Here is a 20,713-nt window from a genome sequence, read left to right on the forward strand (position 1 = left end):
CACCTCTCTTCAACCAGCAGTGAGCAATGTCTCTGCCCACCTTTACCAGCCTGTGTCAGGCAAGTAGCAAAGCCCACCACCCCTTCATGTGCCCAAGATCAGGCGTGGAGCAGGTGGCAATGCCCACCCCCCTCCTTCACCCAGCTGGGATCAGGCTCAGAGCAGGCAGCAATGCCTGCCCACCCAGCCATAATCAGGAGCAGAGCATGTGGCAATGTCTGCCCACCTTTACTGGCCTGTATCAGGCAAGTAGCAAAGCCCACCATCCCTTCATGTGCCTGAGATCAGGCATATGGAGCAGGTGGCAATGCCCACCCCCCTTCTTCACCAGCTGGGATCAGTGACAGAGGAGAAGAGAATACCTGCCTGTCTGCCCTCCCCTTTGTTGCTAGTAATAGTATATAACTAGTATATTGTACTAGTTATAATGATTATTATAATATCTCTTATACTATTAACTTAGAGGTAAGAAAAGTATAACACTTAACATTATTAAATATGGCTTTCACGGCTGGAGAACGATGGTTGTTGTGGATTTTCCAGGCTGTATTGCCGTGGTCTTGGCATTGTAGTTCCTGACGTTTTGCCAGCAGCTGTGACTGGCATCTTCAGAGGTGTAGCACTGAAAGACAGGGATCTCTCAGTGTCAAACTGAGAGTGTCAGTTTGACACTGAGAGATCCCTGTCTTTCGGTGCTACACCTCTGAAGATGCCAGCCACAGCTGCTGGCGAAATGTCAGGAACTACAATGCCAAGACCGCGGCAATACAGCCCGGAAAATCCACAACAACCACTTTAAAATACAATATTGTATTTCTGATATTTGATTTAACAGCGAGATATAGTAAAAGAGAGAGGAAAAATCTTTGTAATGTAATTGAAATGACTCTTAAAGCATACAAAATTTCTGGACCAAAGCCGTTAAGAACTTTGTATGTAATAACTAATACCTTGAACTGAGCATAGTAACTGATGGGTAGCCAATGGAGTGACTATAGGATGAAAGTGATGTTCAGGCTCCTGCTCGCTCCTGCTAACAGTCAAGCTGCAGCATTTTGCACTAATTGGAGCCTCCTAGTTAACTTAGATGGGAAACCTATGTAGAGAGCATTACAATAGTCAAGCCTTGACGTTACCATAGAATGGATCCAAATGGCCAGGTCAGCCATGTCAAGGTAAGAAGCCATCTCCCAGGCTAGAGTGAGGTGATAGAAAGCATTTTTTGCCACTGCCTTAATTTGTTTTTCTAGTAATAACACTGGATCTAGTACAACCCCTCCTTCCCCCAGTATGAATTCTTTGATGGTCAGTTTCCACTCCAACAGAAGCTTTTTCCACGCTCCAGGCATTTTTATTCTATTTATTTAATTTCATTTCATTTATAGTCCACTTTTCTCACTGAGACTCAAGGTGGGTTACATAGTGTGAGATCACTACAATCGGTATCAAGGATATTTCCATACAGTGTCAAGGACATTTCCACAGTGTCATAGGATTTTACAAAGACGTAGCATTAGCAAGGATCCAATACAGAGTTGAAGAATTGCTGAAACAAAACAAAGTCAGTTCAAGGACTGACATTAGATAACATGAAGTACAGGAGTACATATTCGAGAAACATATAATATGCAAGGCAACAGTGGTGAAGTCTATGGTCCCTAACTCATTAGGGAAGCATTTGAGACCCCCTCCCTACAATACTTCCCTCCTATCTGAGTAAAATGCCATTTATATGGTTTCTCCCATGTGAAATCTTTGATGGCGAGTAAGGCTTCGTCTCCAGCCAAAGTTTTTCCCACACTCCAAGCATTTATAAGGTTTCTCCCCTGTGTGAATTCTGTGGTGGAGATTAAGGCTTCCACTATCATTGAAGCTTTTTTCACATTCCAGGCACTTATATGATTTCTCCCCTGTGTGAATTCTTCTATGGGAAGTAAGGTTTCCTCTCACGCTGAAGTTTTTTCCACATTCCAGGCATTTATATGGTTTCTCCCCTGTGTGAAATCTTTGATGGCAAGTAAGGCTTTGCCTCCAACTGAAGCACTTCCCACACTCCAAACATTTATAGGGTTTTTCCCCTGTGTGAATTCTGTGGTGGAGATTAAGGCTTCCATGATCACTGAAGCTTTTCCCACACTCCAGACATTTATATGGTTTCTCCCCTGTGTGAATTCTTTGATGGAGTGTAAGGCTTTGCCTCCAACTGAAGCTTCTCTCACACTCCAAGCATTTATAAGGTTTCTCCCCTGTGTGAATTCTGTGATGGAGCTTAAGGCTTCTACTATCACTGATGCTTTTCCCACACTCCAGACATTTATATGGTTTCTCCCCTGTGTGAATACTTTGATGGCAACTAAGGCTTTGCCTCCAACCAAAGCTTTTCCCACACTCCAAGCATTTATAAGGTTTCTCCCCTGTGTGAATTCTTTGATGGAGTGTAAGGCTTCCATGTTGGCTGAAGCTTTTTTCACACTCTGGGCATTGATATGGTTTCTCCCCTGTGTGAATTCTTCTATGGGAAGTAAGGTTTCCTCTTATACTGAAGCTTTTTCCACACTCTAGGCATTTATAAGGTTTCTCCCCAGAGTGAATTATTTGATGACAAGCAAGGCTTCTGCTATCGCTGAAGGCTTTTTCACATTCCAAGCATTTATATGATTTCTCACTTGAATGAATTCTTTGATGGACAGTAAGGTTTCCACTCTGACGGAAGCTTTTTCCACACTCAAAGCATTTATAAGGTTTCTCCCCTATGTGAATACTTTGATGGCGATTAAAGTTTCTTCTATCACTGAAGCTTTTTCCACACACTAGGCATTTATATGGTTTCTCCCCTGTGTGAATTCTCTGATGACAAGTAAGGGTTCTGCTATCACTGAAGGCTTTTCCACATTCCAAGCATTTATATGATTTCTCACCTGTATGAATTCTTTGATGAACAGTAAGGTTTCCACTCTGACTGAAGCTTTTTCCACACTCTAGGCATTTATATGGTTTCTCCCCAGAGTGAATTCTTTGATGACAAGTAAGGGTTCTGCTATCACTGAAGGCTTTTCCACATTCCAAGCATTGATATGATTTCTCACCTGTATGAATTCTTTGATGGACAGTAAGATTTCCACTCTGACTGAAGCTTTTCCCACGCTCCAGGCATTTGTATGGTTTCTCCCCTGTGCGAGTACTTTGATGGAAATTAAGGCTTCCACTATCACTGAAACCTTTTCTCCATTCCAGATAGTTATTTTTTTTCTTTCTATTATAGGTTTTCCAATCCATGTTAACATCTGAATTTTTAGAATACATTTCCCTACTTCCTGTGCTCTCATTTCTATTGACTTCTCCAGAAGTACTCCTTCTTTTAGATGGATGTTTTCTCTCCTCCTTCCTCAGGGTATCACAATATTTAACCTTCCCTTTCCCATCTGAATATGTATTGCCTTTATCCATTTCTGGATGCTCTGATGTTTCATTCGCTGACCCCCACATGCCTCCTGCAGAAAGAAAGAGAAACCTGGTGTGAGGATAGGACACATTTAGAACCTATCTGTATCAGAGCTTTCTCTTTTGCTTTGTGATGGTTGTGTTGCATTCTGGGAATGCTCAGGGGTTAAGATCACACAGCCTGTTGCCAGTTCTCCCACTCGCTTTCTCCATTGCTTCTAAGTTCCAAGCTGACTAAGCTGGAAGAGAAGCCATTCCTATGGTAATGACTGTAGGCCAAGAGAACAGAAAACAAAGAACATACAATGGAGACCGTATCCCCCCACCCGCCCCTGGAACTCAAAGTGACCCTGTTGTTTTAAGTTTCTCTTTTCCTGCCTTTGTGAATCTAGAAGGTGAGTGGTTTGGGGGGCTTCTGGTGAGAACAAAGCCACCCCTTAAGAGAGAGCCAGCCAGCGATGATTTAGCACACACAATAGAGGGTCTGAAAAGAGGCAGAAGAAGGACAGAGATAAGTTTTACATCTAGGGGGAAATGGATGCATTTTTAACTTTTTCATATTCTCCACACTCAGATGTTGTCATGTTATGCTGTTCAGCTGTATGCTCTTTTTTTCTGAGGAATTGCATGGTATATTCTTTAAGGGGAAAAAAGGGATTCCTGCGGTCCCTGCCACCAGAGAAAGCTTCTGCTTTGTTGCAATGTCGCAGCTGCTTTGTTGGAAATGGCTCTTCACGGACTCAGGCTGGCTTCGGCCGGTTCGGCTCCCTCGGTCCCCTGTCCTCTGAGCACCCTATTGAGTTGTGGGGAGGCAAGAAGCAAGGGAAGGCAAAGAGGGCCTGCCCCATTTCCCCACACCCCAACAATGGGAAGGAATTAGGGATCTTGCTCCCCCACAGATTCCTGGGCTGTCCTTGCTGCCATGTGGGATAGTGGTGGTGGCTGGGCTGCTGGCGTTGGGGACACAGAGCTGACTGGTGCCCTTCCCCTGGCACCCTGGGCACTTGTCCATGTCCGCCTGGTGGCTGTCTAGGGCGGCCACGCGGCTAAGGGCTAGGTCTCCCCTGCAGTGGCTGATTCTTCTACAGAAAGTTTGGTTGTCCAGGGAGGGGAGAGGCCGGAGAGAGATGAACTCTGCCTTGTAATCTAGTAACATATAAAACCACAACCAACAGAGTAAATCTCTCATCATCTGTGGTAAAAGCAAGGACCTGTGGGGTCAGTTTAAATATATTCAGTCAAGCACATACAAAAAATGGAGCATGAAATTGGAAGATGAACCCAATGATCTGCTGTTGAGAAAGCAAAAATGGCCATTTCAATAACAGTTCTCAGCCAAACTAGAATGCTTTTGTGGACTGGGTTTTATTCCTGCTTCCCCACAGCATCACAGTACACTTCTGCACCACCCAGACCTTCCCTGGCTATTCTCCAGTCTTTCTCAAACCTGCTCTGCTCCAAATATTTGGGAACAATAGCAGTAAAACCTGGTTGGCTATATTGTAGGTGGGAAAACTTGGGTTTTCCAGTCTGTACAGAACTCATTTTATGTCACCCCACAGCAGCTATTTCCTCCCCCTGCCACAGGGGGGTCTTTTTAAAAATTACTGCTAGACTATCGTTATATTTTTATATCATTCTAACAACAACTGTATGAAGTTCTCTGAATTCCCAGATTTCATTTTTTAAAAGGTAAGTCCCTAGCCCTTTCCCTTGCAGAGATATAAAAGGAAAGGCTTATCTACAGAAGGGGCCAGAGACTTACTGTTAAAAAAAAGCTGGAATTCAAAGAACATGCTACACCTACTTTTACAATGGTGTCTCAATATAACAATATTCTTGTGCTGCTTTTTTAAAAATACAAAAGCTAGCAGCCCAATGGAGGAGGATAGCTACATCCGGAGGACAGGGAAGGAAAACTTGCCATGCGGAAGCCCCATTGTTGCTGTGCTTTATCTTCAGCCACACCAGCAATGGGGAAACCACAGAACCCCCTGTCTTTGTGGAAGCCAGCAGTTTCAAGGCTTGGTGTCTGGACACACTTTCCAATGTCTTGTATGGGAGTCTGGTTCTGTGGCCGACGAGATCGTATTGACCAATTCCTGTGAGTTTAACATGCCATCAAGTTGTCCCTGACTTAAGAAGACCGTATGTGTTAAGTCCTCCAGAACTTCCTCTCATTATCAGCCTTCATTTGCAAACTGAAGGCCATGACTTCCTTTACGGCATCAATTCATCTTTCCCCTACTGCCTTCAACTTCCCTTAGCATTACTGTCTTCTCATGTTTGACCAAAGAACGATAGCCTCAGTTTAGCCATTTTAGACTGTAGGGAGAATTCAGGATTAATTTCATCTAGAACCCGCTCTCCGATATTTAGCTTGTGGCAATCAAATGAAGAAAAGCATTTCACGGAGAGAGAGATTGGCAGAGAGACGAGGCAGAGAGAGAACTCTGGCCTACTCAGATAAGCCATGGAGAAACTAGCGTTGTTTCTGCCCGGCTTATTTTCAGAATGGGATTTCCTTGACCAAGACCCCCTGGCAGCCATTCTTTAGAGGGGTCTTCCAGGGGTAGACATGCTTGAGTAGGCAATCAGAAGCAGCCAACAAAGAGACCTGAGATACATGGGTAGATGACGAGATGAGAGAAACCAACCACAGGAAGAAGGCAACAGGATTGAAACCTGGAATCAGTAAGTCAGATTTGCCTTTCTCTTTAAACACATCACTTAACTTTCCCAAGGTAGGAAAAAAACCCTACATTACTTGGGTGTAGGCAAGGGCGTGGACTTTACAATTTCCTTGGGGCGGGGGGGGGGGGGGGCTAGAGGCATTGCTATATCAGGTCCTTAAAAGAACCAGGGCCCAGTGACATCATAGGGAAGAGCCAATGACATCACAGGGAGGGACTTCCATTGTCACCATCTATGGAGGCGGGGCCATGGGAGATTTAGGGAGTGGCTCCCCATAAATTTAGGGGGACCCAGTCACTCAACGGGACACCCCTAACAACCTCCCTGGGCCAAACCTAGGAAAAGGTGGGAGTTGGCCAGCAGTTATAGTGCTATCACAGCGATCTCCTGCGGTGTCCCGTTTTTGAAATTTACTTTTAGGATAGTCACTTTAAGATCTACAAATATACATATACCACTAGCACTAAAGCCCATTGTGGGGGGGGGCGGTAATGGGCTCTAGAAAGGGTAGAGCGGGTGGGCGGGCATTGCCACCTCCTCCCTGACTGATTCTGGCCAGGTGAAGGGGGGGACGGACATTGCCACCTGCTTCACATCTGATCCAGGCTGGGTAAAGAGGAGGGCCTGTTCCCAGCTGGGCAAGGGAGGGCAGGCATTGCTGCCTGCTCTGTGGCTAATTCCAGTGGGTTGAAGGGAGGAGGGCATTGCCCCTGCTCTGCTCCTTATCCCAGCTGTGTGAAGGTGGGGAGTGGGCATTGCTGAAGGGACTGCCAAAGAAAGCTGCCAGTTTTCGTAAATTCCAGGTTTACAAGCACCATTTCAGCATTCACAACCCAGGCAAGCTCTTTGGAGGAGAGGCTCCGTCTGAGAGGAGAAACAAGGCCACAGGAATCCACCAGCCCCTGGGAGGAAGTGCAGGCCTTGCACAGCCCCACAGCAGATGGAAGCAGCTACCTGCCAATCCTTCTTCGGCATCAGCAATCAGGAGAAACGGCTCTTCTTCTCCTTCCAGCCTGGAAATGAGGTCAGGTTTGGCAATCTCAGGTCCTTTTATGGGGAAAAAAGAAAGACAAAATTATGACACTTCTGTGTGCACATAAATCAAAAAATTCCAAGCTAGAATGCCTGCTCCTCCAGAAACACACAACAGAAAGTAGGGGCGGGGGCAGTATGGGGCCATATCTAGCATGGGCAGTTCTGTGCCTCCTCCCCGCCAAGATGAGATGGAAATGCCAGCTGAGAACTAAGGCAGTGGCAGAGGAGCCAGCAAAGTTCCCTCCACAGACAAAACTCAGCCAGGGTAAGGCAGGGCCCAGAATGGGGGAAAGCCCCTGGATATTCTCTCCCACCTTCTCCAAATCCAGGCTCACTTGGCACCCCTTCTGATGCCCTCTCTGGTGGTCCAGACACAGGGCTGCCACATTGTGGGGGGGGGCTCCTTTTCTACAACCCCTCCCACACTAGAGGATCACAGAGAGTGGCAGAGATCAGCCACTGGGCCCAGGGAAGGCAGCCTGACCACGTCCTCCCTCAACAAGGAGTTCCCTGCAGTCACTCCTCAGAGCATGATGGAAACAGCGCAGGGGAAAAGGATCCTCACCCAGAGAGGCCACGGTCCCAAAATTCTCCAGCATGACTTCCTTGTACAGGGCTCTCTGGGCCGGGCTCAGCAGGCTCCACTCCCCCTTGGAGAAATGCACAGCCACCTCTTCGAAGGACACCCGACCCTAGAAGAAGGAGAAGAAAGTTTCTTTATATCTCTGCAAAGGTGGTCCATGAGAAAGAACATCCAAAGGACCAGTGTGACGTAGTGGTTAGAGTAAAGGAATAGGACCTGGGAGGAGTGAATTCGAATCCCCTCTCTGTCATGGATGTTTCTCTGGGGACATTGGGCCCTTCATAGTCTCTCAGCCTAACCTACCTCACAAGACTGTTGTTGGGAGGGTTAAGTGGTGGAGAGGAGAAGAGTATGAAAAGCTGCTTTGATCAGAGAAAAAAGAGGGGTGTCATTTAAAAAATAGGAATACATAAATCATAAGCAAAATTAGGGGTGGCAAAACCAAAATGGAACAAAGAGGAAGGGAGAAGACCCCATAGGGACCTTTGTCTCTCCCCCACCCCAGTCCTCCTTGGGGGCATCTGAGGGCCAGGGGGGCTCTCCTTATCTGCGGGGGGCCAGCAGCCAAGTGGGGAAAAGGCCAGAGATGGCTGTGAAGAGGAATAAATCCTTTTCCAGGGGACAACTGTAGCGAAGCATCGTTTCCTTCTCTGAACACGCAAAGCTACACAGGGGGTGGCCATTTTCCACCTTCCGAGTGGGCAGCCTCAAAGGCTCTTGGCACCAGAACCAAAGGGAAGGAACCCGATCCGCTGAGCCTTTCCTCATATATACTTTACATCTCCTCCTTACCTGAGCTGGCTGCATGGCTGGTCTTTTCCCTTCACCACACGGAGGAGAGATCAGAGAAACAGCCAAGGGGGTCTTTGCGCTGCTACCTGGGAGGGGAGAGAAAGAAAAAAAGATGGAGGGAAACGCTTTTTGGGCACACAAATTTCTATGCCAGTCCCTTCAGAGAAGCTCTCTCTGGACTTGCTTTGGGGCACAATTCAAGATATTGGATCCCGAGTCTTTGGCCCAATATCTCTCTCCAAACCCAGCCATTCTTTATGGGGGAAGGTCCCACCTTCCTTATCCATTCCTCCCCCTCCCCTTCCAGCCACTTTTCCTCCCAACCTCACCACATCCTTTCCTGGGCGCTGAGTCCCTGGCCCTGCCAGAAGCCACAATGGTCCCCTCTTTTCCTCTGTGGGAAGGCGTCCACTCAGGTCTCTGCCACCTCTTCTTGCTGAGCCTCTGGTTTATCCCTGTGCCAGGCAGGGGCTGATTCTCTTGTCTCCTGGCCCCAAAGACATCCTGGACCCGTGGCTGATGATCTAGGGGGAGCTAGAGAGAGAAGCCCCCTTTGCACATGCCCAGAGGATGAGAAAAGCAGCCAAGAAGTTACAGGAGACCAACTAGGATGAGAGAGGAGAGGGGTGTGGGGGGCACCTAAGGTATTTCCCACAAGGGGGGCTGGCTTGTTGCTGCTGGAACAGCGAAGACAAGGCACTGGCAATGGGGCTTCCACGTGGCAGGTTTCCTGTATCTCCCCTGCCCCACCTTCCAGTTGTGCCCACCACCCCCAACCCACCTATGTCATAGCTTCTCCACCCCTATCCCATTTTTAAAAAGCTGGGAAGTGAACTGGCACAAGTACATTGGCATGACGTTATACCAGGATGTGAATCAAGTTCTTTGAATTCCCAGCTTTCACTTTTTTAACAAGTCAATCTCCAGCCCCTTTTTGCTGATTAGATAGAAAGATAAAGGTGTATCTCTGCAATGAAAGAGGCTGGCGGCTGGCTTGTTTAAAACATGGAAATAGGAATGTTGTTTTCATAATATTCCGATTGCCACTTAAATATAATTGCCCCCTGTTTCCCGTCACAGAAGCAGCTGCCGTGGAGGCAGAGGAAACGGATCCAGTGCGGCTGGGAGAGGGGAAATGCAAAGTCTCCCACCCCCAAGGTAGACATCGAGGTTTGCAAGGCAGCTGGAGGGGGAGGGGTCTTTCATCAGCGTCCCGCCCCCTCCCCGGATTCTTTGCAGAAAGGAGGAAACTCCAGGGGGTGGGGTGTATGGGGGTGGGGTGGGGATTGTCCCAAAGGATCGGCCATGCAGCCGCCCCCACCTAATTCCCCCCCCCCCCAACGCGATTGTAACGCACCAGACGCGCCTGGGATGAAGCAAACCTTGCAGAGGAAAAAACAAGGCACACGTGCCTAGGACGGAGGGGCAGCAGGAAGTGACCTCACCAGCCCCCCCCCCCCACTGTATACCTTGGAGTCAGGGCTCTTTCACTTTAACCCCATCGTTGACCGCTCCCTCGCCTTGCCCGGCTTTGCAGGGGACTGGGCGGCCCAGGAGGGCCCGGCTGCTGCGCGCTCCTCCGGCTTCTCTTGGGCAAAAGCGTCGCCTGCTTGGTGCAGGGGGCGGGGGGTGCAGGGGCAGGGGGCTGCCCTCTGTACCTGGGGGTGGGGGTGGGGGTTCGGTCCGGGAGTCCATAGGAGAGTCCCAAGGGGGGAGCCCCTCCCTAACCTTCTCCAGCCCCCATGCAGGCAAAGTGACCTTGGATTCTCTCTTGCATAGCTAAAGCAGCCCCCCTGCCCAGCCGCGACACACACCCGGATCTGGAGAGGGGGAATTGCATGGGGCGGGGGGGGGAACAGACGCCCCAGGACTGCAGTGGAGCGGGTCGGGGCGGGGGGAGCTTGCCTGTTGGCTCCTGGTAGGTTTGCCACCCTCCAGACTGCAGGCATCAGCTATGGAGAGCAGGCTGTGGCTGAGCGGAAGGGCGGCTGCTTGGCTTGCAGAAGGTCGCAGGATCAATTCCCGGCAGCATCTCCAGTTAAAAGGTGCGGGTAGGAGGGGGTGTGAATGAAGGAGAGCCCCCCACCCACCCATCAGTCCAAGGTCATAACTGTATAAGAACAATAAACTGGAGTTTCCTGGAGCAGGATACCCCCGAAGCCCCACTGCTGTACAGGCGCAGCCAGGAGGGCTCTTGCCTGGTTCTCCCCGCCTGTGGGCTCCGGCTTGGCCCTGCAGAAAGAGGGGGCTGAGCCAGATGGACTCTGGCCTGATCCAGACGGCTCTGCTGGTGTTCTTACCCTGGGATCCTCCACCAAAGCAGGCCCCAGGCTGGGGCTAAAGGAAGTCTGGCTTTTATTTTTCTCAAAATTTCTATGCCACATTTCCAGGGAGCCTGCCCGAGGAGGCTTCAGAAAGGAAACATCAAAAGCGTCTCTTAAATTGCCCTTCGTGTCTTGTCTTTGATTCATTACAGGGAGGAATGGACGAGCTCTGCTTGGGGAGATTCCTTGGGGAGGTGACAAAGTCCAAAGGGGCTGCTATGGAGAATCTGGGCTCTTTGGGCATAAGAATTAAGACCTTCTTCTGGCAAGAGACTGGAGGCATTACGGGGAAGAATTGCTAGGGTGAGAAGGACTCCCCAGTTTTGCATTCCAAACCCTTTAAGGCCAGAGAGGGAGGAGAGGCCGATGCTTTCCAGCTCCTTAGGCTTGCCTAAACCCTGCTGCACTCTCACAGGAAGATGCTATGTGGTCGGGCTACGTGGGCTTGACACAAGTGCACAGAGCCAACCCCACATGGTTGGAAGGTTCTGCTGTGGACGTGGCTCATGGCCTTAGCCTCAGCATTTGCCTCTGTGCCTTTGTTCTGTGGCTCCTCCTCAACACCTTTATGGACTACTACTTTGCTCTGATGCCTTGGACTTTGGAACTGAACGCTGACCAAGAATGCTGTGTGATAACTTCAAGTTGCAATCATGGATTAGAGGGGCAAAGTCTTTGCCAGTAAATATAACATAGGTTTTAGCTAGCTGTATTGTTTTCTGTTTCCTTTCCATGCTCTTTCTTGATATAGCCTTTTGTGCCCAGTTTAATAAATAAAAAATGTTCTGCAAGCTGTGTGGCATTTTCTTGTCTCCTGGTTCAAACTTAACTAGTGGCCAGCCTGGACTGGCCCAACTGCCTTTGCAGCTCTTTGGTGGGAGTTCCAGCCTAGCTGACTTCTCCAGACAGACGATAGCTGCGCAGCTTACCACCTCCCATGGATCACCAGTGATTGACAGGCAGGAGGCCAAACTGCTGGGTGTTTGTCCGCCACTGGTGGACGTCTGGCCTTCTGGCAACACAGCAGTTGCATCCCCAACATGTACCCTAGACTGCAAATATTGGTAATCCCTCCCCTTTTTTTACCTGATATGATCTGCAGGGGGAACCCCCACTCGCTAGCCAGTCGCTGGGCAGATTTCAAGCAAAGCCCTAAACCGAGTAGCCCTTTTATTGAGTGCTCAAAGCAGGACCCCCTCCCTGCCTCCAAGGCTCTTAGCCTCTTCTTGCTTGGCACAGATTTCCACATGTCGTTTTCCCTGCAGACCTCGCTTCCAGGAGGGGGAGGGAATTTGCCAATCTCCCGGAAGTGACATCATTGCGCTGGCCTCAGGAGAGCTCCAGCACTTGGGGCGCGGCTGATTCTTTAAGACGCTTCCGATTGTTTGGGGCTGAAATCGGCCCTCAGAAAAGCAAGGAGGCATTCCCGCGGACATTGTGATGACGTCACTTCCGAAAGTGACATCCTCATGCCCAGCAGAGTGTGTGTGCACCACACACCACACATTTCTGGGTGTCCTGCTAGTGACAGACATTAGCTGGGCAGCTTGCCACCTCCCACTGCTCACCAGTGTTCAGTAGGCAGGGGGGCGCATTGCCGGGTGTTTTTCAACTACTCGTTGGCATCTGGGAATCCTCTTTCATTGCCCTAAGCAGCCAGCTGGGTCTAGTTTATGACTAATATTCAGATTAGAGACCAGACACAGGCTTCGGGCAGGGTTCATCGTGTTTTAGCCCTGCCCTTAACAATAGATCAACCCTTAGGTTACCACAACAAACGTATGATCCGAACAGGTTCAGGCCGACTGTCCGGGGAGAGAAGTTGCCAGCTGGGAGTTGGGCTTGTCCAAGCAGCCTTCAGGAAAAGGGCCCTCAGTTGTGGTATAGATGCTGTGAAAATCACTGGCCGCAGTCTGGGATGAATGGAGATAGCCTGTCTTGCTCTCAGGGTTGCAAGAGGGAGGAAAGGCAGATGATTGAGGGGTGATATGATAACCATCTTCAAGTATTTGAAGGGCTGCCACATAAAGAATGGAGTAGAGTGCTTTTCTGTCACCCCAGACGGCTAGACCAGAAACAATGAGCTAAAATCAAAGCAAATAATTGTGGTTATTGTAAAATAGTGCAAGCGCTGGAAGCTGCCACGGTTTTCATTTTCCACCAACCGCTCTGCACCCAGTGGGAAATCAGAAAGAAAAATATAAAGTGGATTTGAAGGGAAAGGATCTGGGGTCGGAGTATAAACTCACCCAAGCTTGAAACAATCAGTAGGATAAAACTGACAAGACACAAGAGGGTTCATTTTTAAAGTGAACAAGAATAATGTTTATTTAGAAAAACAGATATCTTGAGATAAAGGCTGAATCCACACACCCGCGGAGTGTCCCGGCGTTGCGCTAAATGTTCTCTAAACACCCGGAAGTGTAGCGTTTTTCTAGTGCAATATCTAGCGCTAGCGAATCACGCTAGAAAGACGCTACACTTCCGGGTGTTTAGCGAACATTTAGTGCAACGCCGGGACGCTCTGAGGGTGTGTGGATTCAGCCAAACATAAACACTTCTATTGAGAGCCAGTGGGGTGTAGCAGTTGGAGGATTGGATTAGAATACGGGACATCCATGTTCAGACCGCCACTCTGCCACGGAAGCTCGGCAGGTGATGTAAGGCCAGAAAAAAAATCTCAGCATAACCTGCCTCACAGAGTTCTTATGAAGATACATTGGAGGACAGTTATGATCAGATAACCCTATGGCTAGAATGCTTTAATGTAGTCCACATGGGTTTGCCCCTGACAACAGAAAATGTGGCTGGTAGACCGGAGAATGCCCCAAGGCAATTACTCTGAAGCTTGAGGCAAAGAATGCACGTTAAACATGTCCAGCAATGGCTCCATAGTCTATTGATTAGTTATCAGGCTCAGGAACTGTAACTTCAAGGGCAGATCCAGGGTCCCCATTTCTCTCCAGGACCAGCCCTCTCCATATGCTCTGCGGCAGGGCTGAGGTGAACAGCTGCCTGGACAGAGGCCTTCTCTCTTGTGGCTCCCGCTCGGTGGAAGGGCCTCAGAAAGGCTCCCACAATTGTCTCATCCCACAGAAGGTGTCGAATGGAATGGTTTAAGAGGGTAATTTAACAGAGGCAATAGGGCTGTAATTTTAGAACTGGCTCTTCTGGATAGCTCTGTCCAGGCCTGATTTAGACATAAGAAATCCTAACCTTTTCTATATCATTTAACTAATGGCCAGAGGAATACCTCAGGAATGGTTTTAGGATCATTAACAAGTATAGAACACAAGTAAATATTATCACAGACCCTCTGCTTCCATTCTCAGCTTTTATTCAAACATCATTATTCAACATTCTCAGCATTCGATAAATCAGTAAGTTTCTTACCCCAAAAGATGAGTAGGATACCACCAAGGAGGCCCAAATAGAAACAAGCCTCGATCAGTTCCACTTCCCATATTGATAGGATTTGAGAACCATTTCTCAACAACTGCTAACTGTCCCACTTGCTAAGGGCGCACATTCTTGGCTAACTCATTATTTTAACTTCAAACATCATACAAAGTTATCTGTACTTGAAATGGCTTTTTAAAGCATACAACATTTGTTCATTCTTGCTACTTTTTAAAAAAAAACAAAGTTTATATAAAAATAGTTTCTCATACATATGAATAACTTTTGGGTCCATAACCAATACACTTTAAATCATGCCTTCATTTCAGTGAAGTTGAACATGCTTGGTATTCTCAGATGAATCGATGCGTCTGAGCCTCAACACATATGGGTTCGCAGGATTCCAGTAGCACCTTCAAGACTAACCAGGTTTTCAGAGTGTAAGGTTTCAAGAGTCAGAGCTCCCTTCTTCAGACACAAGGAATGGAGATCTCCGAGCCTTTATATCCCAGCCAAAGGCAGGTGGGGTGTTACAAGGGAGGGCATCAGGATGTGAAGTTACAATGCAGCTGATTAAAGCAGAAATTAGCATCTGTAGCGAAATAAGAATCCCAAGTCTCTGTTCAGGCTGTGTGTGTGTGTATTGATCTGCAATCTCATGTTGTAAACTCCTCTTGAAGTTCCTCTGTTTGAGGACAGCCAATTTTAGGTCAGCAACTGAATGTCCTTTGCATAGGGATTGACCTGTTTGTCATTTGCTCCCCATTTCAGGAATTACAAAAGTAAAGATGTAAATCTTCCATGGCAAACCAACATACAAAATCTAGTATCTTTAAATAATAACTTTTAAAATGTTAAAGTTTTTTTTTATATTTTGAAATTTCTAAAGTGCCCAGTGCTCACAGTGAATAATAATCTCCTCTCCTGAATGTAGTAAATTCATACAGTATATACAGTAAATATCCATACAGAATATAACTCTGTTAAGGTCTTAAAATCACAAAATACAATAAATAACAACATGTTCTTGAAATCCCAATGTACAACAAATATCAATACAAAATATAGATCTATGGAGTCTCAGAATCTCAACGTACATTCAAAATAAGCCTCTAGTAAATTTCCTAAATAGCTGTACTTATCTTCATAAGAACCAGCTGAGCGTCCATTAGATGAAAATCGATCATTTTCTCAATAAGTCTCAATATCGCGAAAAGACTTAATTCCTTTTAATTCTTTTTCAGGATCTGTATGCAAGAAGCCTTCCCAGAGCGAATAGTCCCTGCAGAAATTAGCATCTATAATAATAATAAGAAGAAGAAGAAGATTCGATTTATATATCACACATCAGAACAACTTAATGCTCACTGAGACCGGTTTACCAAGTATGTTATTATCATCCCCCAACACCCTGTGAGGTGGGTGGGGCTGAGAGAGCTCCTAGAAGCTGTGACTGACCCAAGGTCACCCAGCTGGCTTCAAGGGAAGGAGTGGGCAATCAAACCCAGCTCTCCAGATTAGAGTCCCGCACTCTTAACCACTACACCTCTACACCAAACTGGCTCTCTGTAGAATCCCAAGTCTCTGTTCAGACCTGGGAGGGCAGGTCCTTAAAACTGAATAAACTCAGTTTCTGCAATCTCATGTTCTAATCTCCCCTTGAAGTTCCTCTGTTTGTTGACAGTCACTTTTATATCAGCAATGGAATGTCCGGGAAGATTAAAATGTTCTCCCACTGGTTATGAGTGTTGTGATTTCTGGAATCAGATTTACATCCATTTATTCTTTTGCATAGCAACTGACCTGTTTGTTCAGTGAAGAGAGTAGAAGGGCACTGCTGACCCTTAATAGAATATAGAGCTTTGGAAGATGAATAAGTGAATGAACCTGAGATGGTAAAACTGGTGTTGTTACATCCAGTGACTGGGATAAGGGCTAGATCCCTCTTCAGATGTACAAACGGCCATACAGTTGTGTTACTACTTTGTCTCTTGCCTCTCTCCAAAGCGATTCAACTCTCTCTAGCCATGAGGACAAGTTAACTCTATTACTGCATGCAGACACATCCTCTATGATTTTCTTGATGAAATACTGCACCTGTTTTCCTATGTTTCTGGCCGTACCTGTTACAACAGTCATGAGGGCTGGGGTCAAAAGGGCCAAGGGAGTCGGAGAAGCATCATGCCAGCACAACTGTCAGCTACGCAGATGGCTCCTAGACTTGTGCCTGCAGAGCCCAGAGCCATGTCATAAGCTCCCCATTTAAGGGAAACAGGCAGGGTAAGGTTTCCCCTCCAACTGAAGCTTTTCCCACACTCCAAGCATTTGTAAGGTTTCCCCCATGTGAATTCTTTGACGGGAATTAAGGTATCTACCTGAAGCTTTTCCCACACTCTTGGCATTTATGAGGTTTCTCACCTTTATGGACCCTTTGGCGGTAAGTAAGGCTTTGCTGCTGGCTGAAGCATTCCCCACACTCCAGACATTTTAAAGGTTTCTGTCCTGTGTGATTTCTTTGATGGTGAGTAAGGTGCCCTCTCATACAAAAGCTTCTCCCACACTGCAGGCATTTATAAGGTTTCTCCCAAGTGTAAATTCTTGATGGCAAATAATGCTTCTACTATTACATTCATACTATTACATATGAATGCGCAGAGCTTTTTTCTGGGAAAAGAGATAGTGGAACTCTCAAGAGGGAAATGAAGGAGAAATAGATGGAACTCTTTGAAATAATATTACTTTCACGTGCTATGGACTTACACCATATTTAAAGCAGTTTCCAAACTTTAGACATGTCAGCAACTTCCTCAGTCCTTTCTTCAGTCTTGTTTTTGGTGTCTACAGCTGAACGATGACCCTGAAGCAACCATGTTTTAACATACTTCGTTGGATCAAACACTGTCAAGGGAGGGCCAACAATTCTTATAAACAATAAAGATGTTATGGTTTTGACTGACAAGGAGGACCTTTCCGGAGTGACAATCAGGTTCATCTCTGAAAATCCCCTTTCACACTGACTGGAGGAAATGGCTATTGTGCTGAGAGTGCGCTGAATCGGAGACAGTGCCTTGGGCATCTCTTCTCTGAGTTTTAGATGTTCTCTGAAGGCTTGGATGGCTTCTCTTTCATTGAGCTGAAATCTTCTTGCCAGTGTGCATATTTCTTCTTCCCCGTAGAGAACCTTGTCCTTTGGGTTTGTAGGCCAGTTCTTAGAATCTAGGACTCTTCCACACCTTGCCAGTTCTTCATCTTCCTTTGAAAGCAGTCTTTTCTGAAGAGAAATTTTAAGTTGTTCATAGAATGCAACTGGGGAGATTGGTGGGTCACTGACAGTATTTTTTCTATGCAGTGGGACGCCCTTAAATTTCATCTCTTCTGCTGACTTGAGAGCTTCCTTATAATACGGACCTGGAATAGTGCCTCTCTTCCCACAAACATAAACAAGACACTCAATCTTGCAGTGGGCTTTGTAAAGATCAATATTTCTCCCCTGCAAATCTAAGCTCAACTTCGACAGTTCTTGCAAAGCATCACAAATCAATCCAAGATCCAGAACAAATTCAACTGATGTGATCTTTCTATGAAGACCTTCATATGTGCTCTTCTCCTTTCTGTCTCGACCATCTTCCGATCTACCTTTTTCAAAATGAAGCACTAGGGCTTCATAATCCTGCCAAACAGCCAAAACGGTTCTGTAGCTAGATGCAACCCATCTTGTTGACAGAATCTTTCCAATTTTTAAAATCTCCATCTCCACCGTAGCTGCACATGACTTGAGCTGCCTTGCATTTTTGGGAGATGAATGATACACGACATACAACTTGTCCAAAAAACGCTTAAATCTATCAATGCCAGAAACTTCTTTGACAACATCATGTACTGATAACTCCAGCCTATGGCTAGCACAATGCCATATAACAATGTCAGGGAATCTGTCTTTGAAAAGTTTTGAAACTCCTCCACGGCATCCCAGCATCACCGTAGCACCATCACAGGTCAACGCAACGAGATTTTCCTGTAGGAATTCTTCAGTGAACCCTAGTGACTCAATATGAGACATCAAACTTTGGTATATACCATTTGCTGTTACGTCTTCCAGCTCTATCAAACCGATGAAGAGATTTACAGGTTCTTCCACGTCTATTTCCTCGATGTAGGTACGAATATATAATATCAGTACAGATTCCTGGCTCACAGTTGTCAATTCATCGAGTATCAGTGAGATTTTACTCGGTGAATCAGTAATCTTTCTGATCAACGTGGCTCTCATTTCACTGCCAATGTGATTTATGATATTTATACAGGCACTTGGCGAGTGTAAAATTCTCCCCATATCAACACCGTTTAATTCTTGCAAATCAATTTCAGCTTCAAAGTCATTAAAAGACTGGTTCTTTTTAGCGGCCTTATACACAGTACGGAATATCTTGTTGGTAATTTCCTTTTCTATTGCTAGTGAATTCAGGCATACCGTTTCGAGCCCTTTCTTTTGTCCTTCATTTATCTTAACTGCAGTTTTATGAACTGCACTTTCTTTATGCTCAAAAATCTTTTTCCTTAAAGACGTTAGTTGCTGTTTCCTAGTTTCGCCATAAGATGTTATCTTACAATTCACCCATTCTCTAGAAAGTCGCATGCTCACATACTTCTCTGTGTCTAAGCATCGGACATTTTTGCAGGCTGAGCAACCTAACTTGCCATCGTGAAAAAGTAACCAATCGTTTTTTTTCACAAAATCATTCTTCTGCCGTATAGTCCAACAACTGGGCCAGAAGCCTCCGCTAACTTCAGAGACGGAAGCGGAATTCCCGGAGTCACTTGTTGCACTTTGAAGTTCCAAACCTGAAGCATTGGAAGTTGAAATTCCAGCCGGATTGATTGAAGTTGATGACTTGCCTTCATCCTTTGACGTTGACGAACTGCCTTTGTTTGCTCGACGTTTCCTGGTCGCCTCAGGAAAAGAGCCCGAAATCCTTTTCTTCGTTTTCTTCACTGGTCTGAAAGAGGAGCCGTTCCCAATGTGAAATCACAATAAAATTAGAAGAGAGTCTTTCTGCCTCTGTGGCGAAACGGGGCCTTTCCTCCCACTGGTAGACCCCCCTCTGCCTACTCCTCCCTTCTCACCTCTGGCCAGGCACCTGAAGGGGCTGTCTCCCTTTCCTGTCTCCAGGTAGTTGCTGCCACCACTATTCCTGTATGGGGTCCTGGTGAGGCGCGACAGCCTCCTAACCTCCCTCCTCTCCTAGTGGGCCCAAGCAGTTGGGGGACTATGTGGAACAGAAGAGCTTTCTTCCTTCATAAATTCCAAAACTCATTTATTTAACTTCTAACTAGACTCAGGCAAATATACAATGAATGGAAGGAATAATAAAACAGAAACCCCTACTCTATCTCCCTCATGCCCTAATTAGATGTTGTGTAGGGCAGGCCCAATCCTTTGATACCTGGGGTTACCTTCGAGCTACCTCTCCCCTCAGAGCCATCTCTCCCCCTAGCCCCCAACTGCCAACGTCCAACTCCCCTCCACCAACTGACTCGCTCTCCCTCCAATCACATTCCACTCCAGAACTGGCCCCTCCCCTCTGCAGCCCATAGGAAGTTAACTCCACAAACAGAATGGCGTTTCTCCACAGCCTCTAACTTGCTCTCCGGGTACCCAGATCCAGATTTGGGTTGTCATGTTGTCTGTTTCTCTTGGTTGACTGGGGAAGGCACAGCTACAGTAATGAAAACAGGCGACTTATGTCCTATCACCAGTCCCACATCTTTGGATACGGCCCTGTGGATTTCAGTCTGCCTTGCCTTCACCTTGGGGGCCGGGCTTGTACCTGTGCTGCAGCTCACCTTTTTTTCACACACCTCTAATCTCATTAGTGGACTTGCAATAATAGCCTCAGCGGGGACAAACGCTGTCCCCCTTGGGGTGAGGTTCCCTTTCTAGCAGAGAGAAGGAATCCCTCCAAGGATCAAAGGTAAGGGTTCCCAGCCTGCTTTCTTAAAAGTCAGTGCCTCTGGAATCACCACCACTCTGGGGGGCGCAGGGTTGCCAACTTCAGGCTGGGAAATTTGTGAATATTGGGGGAGGTGGAGGAGGGACGGACCTCACTGGGGTATGATGTAACAGAATCCCCCTTCCAAATGGCCATTTCTTCCACAGTAAATGATCTCTGTCTGGAGATCAGGGGGGAGCAGGGCCACTGGACACGTGAGTATTTTCAAGAGGTGCCAGAATGCCATTCCACAGTGTTCCGGTTGAAAAAAAGCCCTGCTTACCTCAAACTTGCCGGAGAAACTGGCCAAGGTGAGCACATCCAGGTGGTATCCATTAACAATGAGGTTGTAGGAAAGTTTCCCATAGGCTGGAATGAGAAGGAGAGACAATGTCCATCGTGGACCAGGTGATACTCGTAGCTGGGAGCTTTTGACAGCTTGCTCAGCAGGCGAC

The 20,713-nt window shown here is 47.0% G+C and overlaps 2 protein-coding genes across 4 annotated transcripts in view; both read right to left on the reverse strand.

The window, feature by feature from the left end:
* Positions 1–1,346: 1,346 nt before the first annotated feature.
* Positions 1,347–9,926, reverse strand: LOC129329132 (zinc finger protein 345-like). Its single transcript, XM_054978569.1, has 6 exons — positions 9,903–9,926; positions 8,875–9,079; positions 8,546–8,631; positions 7,736–7,862; positions 7,090–7,182; positions 1,347–3,491 (listed from the first exon to the last, which is right to left on the reverse strand). Exons 3-6 carry the CDS (start codon positions 8,558–8,560, stop codon positions 1,729–1,731), a joined length of 1,998 nt encoding a protein of 665 aa, XP_054834544.1. The 5' UTR covers positions 8,561–8,631; positions 8,875–9,079; positions 9,903–9,926; the 3' UTR covers positions 1,347–1,728.
* Positions 9,927–14,189: 4,263 nt separating this feature from the next.
* Positions 14,190–20,713, reverse strand: part of LOC129329111 (zinc finger protein 420-like) — a 34,998-nt gene continuing 28,474 nt past the window's right edge. The window contains exons 7-9 of one of the 3 annotated variants that reach the window (XM_054978539.1): positions 20,542–20,627; positions 17,029–19,265; positions 14,190–15,566 (exon numbers count right to left, since the gene is read on the reverse strand). In XM_054978539.1, the coding sequence (XP_054834514.1) occupies positions 17,036–19,265; positions 20,542–20,627 (2,316 nt within the window). In that variant the 3' untranslated portion in view covers positions 14,190–15,566; positions 17,029–17,035. Of the gene's footprint in view, positions 19,266–20,541; positions 20,628–20,713 lie in introns of all 3 variants that reach the window. The other 2 variants (XM_054978540.1, XM_054978541.1) reach the window with 2 other exon arrangements.

This window comes from Eublepharis macularius, chromosome 4 (genome assembly GCF_028583425.1).
Source record: "Eublepharis macularius isolate TG4126 chromosome 4, MPM_Emac_v1.0, whole genome shotgun sequence".
Classification (NCBI taxonomy): domain Eukaryota; kingdom Metazoa; phylum Chordata; class Lepidosauria; order Squamata; family Eublepharidae; genus Eublepharis; species Eublepharis macularius.

What these genes read in the sequence shown, in the direction of transcription:
- LOC129329132 (XM_054978569.1), bottom strand. An exon ending in TGGGACCGTGGCCTCTCTGG is followed by an intron (nt 7,183 to 7,735) that starts GTGAGGATCCTT and finishes TCCCCATAAAAG; the next exon opens with GACCTGAGATTGCCAAACCT. An exon ending in TGCCGAAGAAGGATTGGCAG is followed by an intron (nt 3,492 to 7,089) that starts GTAGCTGCTTCC and finishes TTCTTTCTGCAG; the next exon opens with GAGGCATGTGGGGGTCAGCG.